The sequence below is a fragment of the Fistularia commersonii genome, chromosome 27 (genome assembly GCF_037954325.1).
Source record: "Fistularia commersonii isolate RoL2024-O1a breed Wild chromosome 27, RoL_Fcom_v1.0, whole genome shotgun sequence".
Classification (NCBI taxonomy): domain Eukaryota; kingdom Metazoa; phylum Chordata; class Actinopteri; order Syngnathiformes; family Fistulariidae; genus Fistularia; species Fistularia commersonii.
In genome coordinates, this window is record NC_141310.1 from 4,079,027 (window position 1) to 4,088,050 (window position 9,024).

The 9,024-nt window shown below is 38.1% G+C and overlaps 1 protein-coding gene across 2 annotated transcripts; it reads left to right on the forward strand.

The window, feature by feature from the left end:
* Positions 1–533: 533 nt before the first annotated feature.
* Positions 534–8,875, forward strand: rab27a (RAB27A, member RAS oncogene family). Of its 2 annotated transcripts, none has more exons than XM_086175146.1 (6): positions 534–751; positions 4,929–5,118; positions 6,255–6,340; positions 6,454–6,557; positions 6,979–7,102; positions 7,538–8,875. In XM_086175146.1, the coding sequence occupies exons 2-6, from the start codon at positions 4,966–4,968 to the stop codon at positions 7,731–7,733; spliced, it is 663 nt and encodes a 220-aa protein (XP_086031272.1). In that variant the 5' UTR covers positions 534–751; positions 4,929–4,965; the 3' UTR covers positions 7,734–8,875. The 2 variants fall into 2 exon arrangements, with proteins under 2 accessions (XP_086031272.1, XP_086031271.1); XM_086175145.1 differs by having other exon boundaries at positions 4,950–5,118.
* The last annotated feature ends 149 nt before the right edge of the window (positions 8,876–9,024 follow it).

A 9,024-nucleotide genomic window follows, 5' to 3' on the forward strand; every position in this document is an offset into this window, starting at 1 on the left:
CTTTTAAAATACAATTCCTGACAGAATTCATCATTTTTGAGACAAAATGGACCAATCTGACCCTTTTAGCCACTTCTATTTTTTTATTTCTAATTTCTAATCTGTTTATATTGGATCATTTCTTTACAGTTTTTCAGGCAGTTACCCGTGCATCTTCATGATTGATAAATTGATTTGTAATGGCTAGGCACATCACCCCATTATTAATAATATTAGATTAATTGAGAAATTATTGAATTTATAATTAATGAATTCATACTTGAGAATTTATTGAAAAAGTAATTAATACATTCATAATTGAGAATTTATTGAATTGATAATTAATGAAGTCATAATTGAGAAAATATTGAATTTATGATTGATAATTGAGAAAATATTGAATTAATGATTGATAATTGAGAAAATATTGAATTAATAATTAATGAATTATATATAAAAAAATAATATTAAAGGAGTGAGTTTCCTGATGCTTTCCGGGGAGAGGTGAGTGATGAAACCCCGCGGAGGTGGTGAAAGGGCCGGCTGCCCCGCGGGGAGGGGCTGTTTCCTCAGCGCAGTACAAGTGGAGAGCGGAGGTGTCGTCCGGTCGCTTCTAAAGAACCCCATGCCGTCAAACGGCCCTTAGACGACGGGGGGAAATAACACTTAAAACTTGTTCTTCTGTCGGAAATTATTTTTTTTTACCTCCGGTGAACTACTTTTTTTCTTCCCCCAGCGGCGGCGGCGGCGGCGACAGCGGCGCCAGGGGCCGGTGAGTAACTGTTTTCAGGAAACGTCAGCCGGAGAAATCGTAGCATCTGTCAGCAAGTGGAGACAACTTCTAACGCCTGTACAGGCTTGAATTCACCCCGAAATTCGCTTTATTAACAGTTAAAAAGTTGTCAAAAACCGGTCCTTATGAGTAACCCTGACCTGCCTGGCAATATTAGTCGTCCCCCTCGCCTCCGGCACCGTTAGCTTCCCCCGGCGTGACCCCCGATCAGCGCCACTAACTTCACGGTCTTAGCAAATAACACCCGGTGTTTCTCCACTCCACAACCAAAGGTTCCCGGCAAGTTTGGACACATCTTTATTGTACAATTCGTGCTGCGGGGGAAGTTGGCATCCATGCAGCATCGTTGGCATTGAAGGAAATCGTGGGGGTTGTGTTCTCCACCCGGGCTACGGGAAACAAGAGAGACAGGACGGCCGCTGCTCCTGCGAGGTCCGCCGGCGGAGGGGAGTTCAAACTGCGGTCCCTCCCAAACTACGTCTAAGAGTAGAGGCTTCAAAAATACAACTATTTTGGCATCATGTTCGTGTCACAAGCAATGTTTCTTTTTCTTTTTTTTTTTTAAAGTTTTCTTGTGTTGTGGACTTGCAGTGCAGTGTGGATGGAGCACACTCATCATCATGGACCTCATGAGATAGATTGTAGACCTGCCACCAGTTCAGATTAAACTGAAATCCACTTTATTGTCAATATTCCAATACAATTTGAATGCTTGTGAGTCAGTTTTCATTCATCTTCAATAGTCTTAGGATTTCTCTGCTTTCTCATTTTCAAATAAGTATTAAGAGTTTTTTTTAGGGTCATTTGCTCTCCTTTTTGCCATTTGTTGGACGATTTTAGAGTAATTTGTCTTTTAAGCGTCTTTCTAGAAATGTTTCGCTATGTTACTTTTTTGCCAATTTTTTTTAGATATCTTATAGCTTCTAGAAATTCCCAGTAGGGCTGTGAATCTCTTTCAGTAACAGATAAAATATATTCATGTCATAAGTGTTATATTAGGATTGTGATTAGAATGCAATCGGCGCCTACCACTATTATTTGTTAGTATGTTTTAATCTGGCTCAATAGTACACTTACAGCTGCAGCACTTTGATGCAGAGCAACACAGAAAGTGAGAATTGATCAAATACTTTCCAAACAATCTCCTGTACTGGCACAAATGCCAATACTGGTAAAATGGTAAATGTTGCCAATTCAGGTTTTTTGCATCACATCGATGGACTTCTCATGATCTTCAGATCACAGTTAATTTAAATGTTGTTTTTGTAAGTGATTTTGATTGTGCTAAGAAGACCATCAATATGTGATCTCGATGTTATTGTGAACAAGTATAGTATACGAAGAGTGAGAGGTTATTCTCTCGCAGTCAGAAGCTTAACAACACATTGATGTGTTTCCACAGTCCATTCCTTAAACACACTGCAATCACCATGTCGGTTCTAAAGGGCTGCTTGTGCTTTTGATTGAATCATTTATGTTGTGGGCATTAAGACCCATAGTGTAGCTAATTTTTAAAACTCCTTTTTAACAGCTGCTTAAGAATTTGTGTGTTGTTCCAGAGAAGGTACACTGTCTGACAGGTGGCTATCGCTACATTAGGGTGTAGTTTTTTTTGGTCTCTTGGTACACTGTGGGAAACCAAGCTATATGGAGTTAGTTCCAGTGAAATTTAGTCAGCTCACATGATTTCCAAGGCATAGAGGCTAACTGGGAAAGTGATATGAACAGACCGTGAATACTGTCTGCAGTGAGTCTGTAGACGGAAATGGGGAGAAGACAAAAGGTGTCTCTGGGAGGAGCTTGGTTATAAAAGCTTCCAGCATCTCTCTGTGTGTCCTTGTAAAAGGTTGAAAGTAAAGGCGGATGGAAAACAATTCCAGTCAGGATGTCATTGGCATTACAAAGCCGAATGTATTGACTTTGGAAAAGTAATGATTCTGCTTTTCAGAATAAGCAAAGCGATTACAACAGGATTAGAGAAAATTTGTCGCATTTTTTTTTTCCAATTAATGACGGAATTGCTTTGATAAATTAATATGATTTAATAGGAACGTATCTCGAGCAGTAATAAGAACTCTGGTTCGCTCGGGGTGTTTGCTATTCTCAGAAGGCTCTTGCTCGATATAATCATTATGAACTTTCACAGCTTGCTTCCTTCTCACGGGGGGGTAGGACTCTTACATGGCTACGAAATAAGTAGTAATGGGTTGTAAGTTGGTCTTTTTTGACATAATTTACATGACGGTATGCTCTCTGTATCACAATTAGACTTGGTCGTTTGTTTTTCTAAGGCTCTACATTATTGAGTCATCTAATAAGCTTGATACAGTTGTAGTTTGCAGAAACGTCCTGATACAATCTCCAGCTCCTGTGGTTTGCTTTTGCTTGATTGTGTCAATCTAACTACCTTGGTTTCTCAGAGTGAGCTAAAAATGTGTGGAATGGTAACTTTGGTAGTTTTACTGAAAAAAGGATCAATTTGTAGGAATAACCAGCACGTGTTGACAAAATTCTTATTTAGGTGTTACTTGGTTATGTACAAAATATTCCTGTGGCTAGTTAATTGTCTTTATTAGGGAACTAAAGAACTTTACTGCAGCCAGTTTTGTACCCTCTCTATTTCAACTGAACGTGGAAGCCCAGCGTGACTAAAACTCCTGGATATAATACAATAATATCCTACGCTGTTGGGAATAAATTATATTACCTTATTGTTTAATGCCACTACTACTACCACTACTACTACTACTAATAATAATAATGGTAATAATATTAATAACATAAAAAGTGGACTTTGTAATACCTATTAAGTCACAGACTGTATTGTATACCAAAGCGGAAATTGAGTAAATAAGTTTTAATGGGGCTTTTGAATAGATTGTAAGAGGCAAGTCATACCAGGATTTTGAAGTGAACATCAATCCAGAGCCTATTTTGAACCAAGTAAACCTGTGGGTCTTTGTCTGACAGAGTGGAATGTCTAGAACCATATAAGTGTACATTTAATCAATAATGAGATCAAGAATAAGGTCTATGCATCAGGCATTAAAGGATCTGAAAGCAAAGCATGAACCCAATAACAGTCAAAAGTAAACCCAATTTTCACTCGGTTCTACAAATAAGGTACAAGCATTATTTTAATTACTGTGATCTTACTGTGTCCTGCTGCCCTGATGGAGAGGAGTTGGATGATACCTTACACCTGACCCCCAACATCTTACTGAAAACAAAATGCTGGAAGACAGACTGCATAGGACAATTTGTTGGTCTGTGGTAACAGTTTGCAGTCACATCAGTGTTTGCAGAAGCATTTTCATCTCAGTACATTTATCTTGGATTCTGGTTGTGCAGAAAAAGACCTTAAGCTGCTTAGTGCTGTACATGAAAGGTTGAGTGGGGTTACACAAAAGGAATGTTAGTCTTATTTGAGCAGGGTCCTGCACACTGGTCATATGATGCATCTGTAACTGACTGTTTTGACCTGAATTAGCCAACCATGAACAGTGAAAGTCTGCCTTCCCCGGTAGAGCATCTCATTCTTATGATTAGAAGAGGGCAGTTTAATGTATGGTGCTCAGTACTCCCATCATCTCAGCTCACCACTCTGAACATGAAGTGAAGTGACTTTCGAAGTACTTCCAGCCACAGCAAGTGAGGACATGTTGCCTGTTGTTGAGTAACAAATATATTTTCCCATGATTGTTTTAGACCACACCTTCAAACTTCGACCACTCCTTCATTGCGCAAAGAACTTGCAATGTGTAGTTATACCCAGAGCACAGAGGCTTTCAAAGATCGATATATTCAAATTTGATCAATAACTAAAAACAAAACATGCTTAAGCTGTGAATGAACTTAAAAAAGTGGAATACAATCTGAATTTGATAAGACCTTAGAGACAAGTCAGAAGTCTTATGCTGAACAGATGAAGAAACCCTTCAGTGTTTGTTCTTCTTTGTGTGGATTAAATGGGCAAACAGAAAGGATAAGGTTGGCAGATTCTATAAATATTCTTTAAACAAATCACTAGTCTGTCTTAACCCTATTCTGCCCAGTCCAAGCACATTCCTAACAAATGTTTACTGGGAGTACATTTTTAAAAGTTTGTTTCCTCTGACAGGAGGTCTCTGTGTTCTATTAACCAAATCCATTTCAGTGTGGTCTGTGTGTGTTTCAGAATTTAAGCACTCACGATGTCTGATGGGGAATATGATTACCTCATCAAATTTCTGGCCCTTGGAGACTCTGGCGTGGGAAAGACCAGCTTCCTCTACCAGTACACAGATGGCAAGTTCAACTCCAAGTTCATCACTACAGTTGGCATAGACTTCAGAGAAAAGAGGGTGGTAAGTTGACTTCTATTTCAATCCATTTTGAAAAAATAAAAACAGACACCCCATAAGCGGTTAATAGTTAATCACATGAATTTTTTTTACAATTTCTTGAAAACATGTTTGATTTTCAGTACTTGCATATTGAACTTCCAGTTCTATAACATTTCTAAGTGTCCGTGCTTGCTATAAGCACTTACAGCTTCCTGATTATGTTCTTACACACATTCCCACAACATTAAGGCTGCTGACTGTTGCAAGAGAAATCTGTCAAATGACTAATGCTCAACAACTGACAGCGCCCTCCTTAAGAATAAACACCGCCTACCATTTGCAAATAACTGAGCAGAACTAATGTATTTACTCAGACTGCTGACTTCTGTCTTGAATTATTGAGCCTGATTCCATTATATTAGCTTCCACACTGTCACTCTGAACATAAAGGCACTTCAAACACAGATTATCCATGATTCGTCATCATTATCTTTTCCACAAAGTTAGTCCTTCACACTTTTACTCGTTGATTTATTTCTTTTAAGTTTCTTATGAAAGTTGATCATCGTGGTGTGATTCAAGTTGACACTGATTTTGTATATTTAGTTCCATCACCAAAATCACATCTGGAGGGGCAAAAGGTACAATTGGGACCGAAATAGAATTTCAACCCAGTTGAATTCATAATTTTGTTTTCATACACAAAGCTGCATTATTACTTGAGTTAATGGAAAAAGGTCTAACGTGTAAAGCTGTCCGTTTAGGCTAAAAATATGGTTGTCTTTCCAAATTCAAATGATGCGATAATGCATTTTGCTAGTTTCAGAAATCATGTGTGTTATGTGTGAATATAAATGGGCTGTGAAATATAATTGGTTAACTTTTGTGGCTTTTAGATTTGGGACCATATTTAAATTACTTAATGTAATGTGGTATGAAATCCAATAACACAGTTGGAGCTCACTGTTGGGAAACTGCCGCACCTCAGCTGACCTCGACTCAAACCAAAAGTCTTTTATAATGAATTAGGGTCAATGAAAATACGTCATGCCACAAAAAACAGCCAGATCATTAAATTTGCACCTCAGTTGTAACTCAGCCGAGAAATAGCAAATGCGGCATTGAGTTGTTGCTACTAACACATTGCTGCTCACTAGACGTACCAATCCACCAATCCCGATGGATCATCAGGCAAGGGACAGAAAATCCACATGCAGCTCTGGGACACTGCAGGCCAGGAAAGGTACATTCTCACACTCCTCAACCTGTCATTATTTTGAGCTATTCTCAACCGTGATATATCTTTAGACTGGCACATCTCTGAAGTTCTGCTTTTCTCCTCCAAACTGTTAACAGGTTTCGCAGCTTGACAACTGCATTCTTCCGGGACGCCATGGGTTTCCTTCTCCTGTTTGACCTCACAAATGAACAAAGTTTTCTCAACGTCAGGAACTGGATGAGTTAGTCCTTTGTATCACCATAATTGCATCATATTTATTTGTTAAATTTTTGAAACCTTGAAATTAAGTATTTTTTTAAGAAATGTAGTATTTCATGGAAATGTATTGGAAATTCTTAATCATTAGAATAGATCATTTTAAGTTTTCTTTACAAGAGCCTGTGTTTGACATTGACGTTGACATGTTATGAAAACACTTCTCCACCAAAATTAACAGCTACTCAAACTTATAGAGTTGAGGGGTTTTTGACAACTCATTGTATGATAGATCAGTGTACTGCCACTGTATTTTCAAACACTCTTTTTTTTTTTTTTTTTTTTACATGATTTACACAAGCTGTATCTTACGTAAATATTTCCAGTTTACTGCACACCACAACAAAGGAGACTAGAATGAAAACTTGGCCATTTCTCTCTTTCAGGCCAGCTGCAGGTTCACGCGTACTGTGAAAATCCGGACATAGTTCTGTGCGGCAACAAGTGTGACCTGGCAGAGCAGAGGGCTGTCAGTGAGGAAGAGGCCAGCGAGCTGGCAGAGAAGTACGGGTATGTCTCCGCTTTAAAGCCTTTGCACATTAACCTCTCCCTGAAACATTTGTCAAGAAGGCAGTGGCTGCAGTGTTTGCCAAAGTCTGTGAGGAGAGAATGCTAAAACTAAATTGGCCCTCCTAGAAAAGTAAATATTTGTACATATGTGCAAATTATGCAGGTCACACCTTCACAGAAAACACCATGTTAATGGTCATGAAGTGGACACTGTTTGACAGTTCTTTAAGAGGATTTATAAAACATGACAGCACATATTTATCTAAACTGGACCGTGTAAATGGTCCTACCCAGATGAGCTTTTCTTTTTATTTCAGTCCTTTGGTACCCTAAAACTTGGACCTGAATAGATTTCTCATTTCAGTGATATACTTATACTCCCCTTAGTCTTGATGTTTTCATTTAAATCGTGAATTATTAACCGCTCTCCCGCAGAATCCCCTACTTTGAGACGAGTGCTGCAAACGGGCAGAACGTTAACGAGGCTGTTGACGTTTTGCTTGACCTCATCATGAAGAGGATGGAACGGTGTGTTGACAAGTCCTGGATTCCCGACGGGACATTCCGAGCAAACGGACCCATCAGCCCAGACAATGTCGATGGCACAGAGAAGAGCAAATGTGCATGTTAGAATAATGAGGAGTCATTAAACTGCCCATGCTACTTTTGTAAAAAAAATAGGAGGACATTAATGTTTAACAAAGGTATCTATATATTGCAGTGTTGTGTAGGTAAAACAAAATTATTTTTTGTTTGTGGCCACAACCAGTAAACCTGTAGAGATACTTTTGCTGATATACTATGTAGTTTGTCAGCACAGTTAAGTGCCTTTTAAATAATGGCATTCTCATAAAGATTCATATAGAGTTTCTGCTGTTGCAAATGTATTTATTCATCAGCATTCTATTTTGAAATGTTGGACTCATCACTGGCTGAAGATTCCTATCATATTATCAGGTGTAAAGATGTGCCTCATGTTTACTGTGATCCCTGCAGGAAACCCAGGGTTTTCAAGCCTAAAGTTTCACATGAAAACAGAAAGTGCTCCAGTGTTGAATTCCACAAATCAAAACCGGTCGTTGGTCTGGAAAAGCTCTATAGTACAAGTATTTTCCTTATTCATGTCCAGTTTTACATAGCTGAGGCCAGTTGACCTTTTGTGGGCTACGCAAGCTGGAGTCAGTGAACTGATCAGGAAAAGCATGATGCTGAATAGCAGAAAAGTGTTTTGATTATGATTTCATTGACTGCACTTTTAATGAAACAAAAAACAGGGTGGCTGATTTTTATTTTATTTTTTGTTTTTTTTAACTGATAGTCACAGATGTGCTACTGATATATTTTGACTATGCTGGTGGCAAGTAGATCTGCAGTCAATCCACATGGTGAACATTTTAAGTCAAATCACCCACACTTGAGATCTGTTCATAGCAGCAGTGTCATTTTATATTTTACATACACACTTTAGATATATTATTTTGAATACAAACACTGAAATGGCATTCTGGGTTTTGGGGGCCAGAAGTTAAATCAACTTTATTTGTGTAACACTGTCATGATGGTCGAATTTAAGGGGGAATTTCATGGTTTAGTTAGTTTTTTCCTTACATTATTTCAATCAACTGAAATTTGAACATTTGCCATCAAAATGAAATATGATTTTTATAGCAAACAATGAAATGATATATTTCACATGGTCAGTTCTTCGATAAGCATTTTTATTTATGTATTTGACACATGATGGTATTCTATAAAATGTATTTTGAAAATGTTGACTGTTCTTTCATTTGTTTTTATTACTATAGTTGTAAAATTCACAAAAGTCTTCTATGTCCACATCAAGAAATGTGTGAAAAAAAGGCAGGTCTATCAATATTAGACTCTGGTTCATTTGAACAGGAAGCCTTTCCGTGGGGATTTTG

Coding starts and splice junctions, on each gene's coding strand:
- rab27a (XM_086175146.1), top strand. CDS start 4,966: ATGTCTGATGGGGAATATGATTACCTCATCAAATTTCTGGCCCTTGGA. Junction 6,558..6,978: donor CAACGTCAGGAACTGGATGA/GTTAGTCCTTTG, acceptor TCTCTCTTTCAG/GCCAGCTGCAGGTTCACGCG. Junction 7,103..7,537: donor GAGCTGGCAGAGAAGTACGG/GTATGTCTCCGC, acceptor GCTCTCCCGCAG/AATCCCCTACTTTGAGACGA.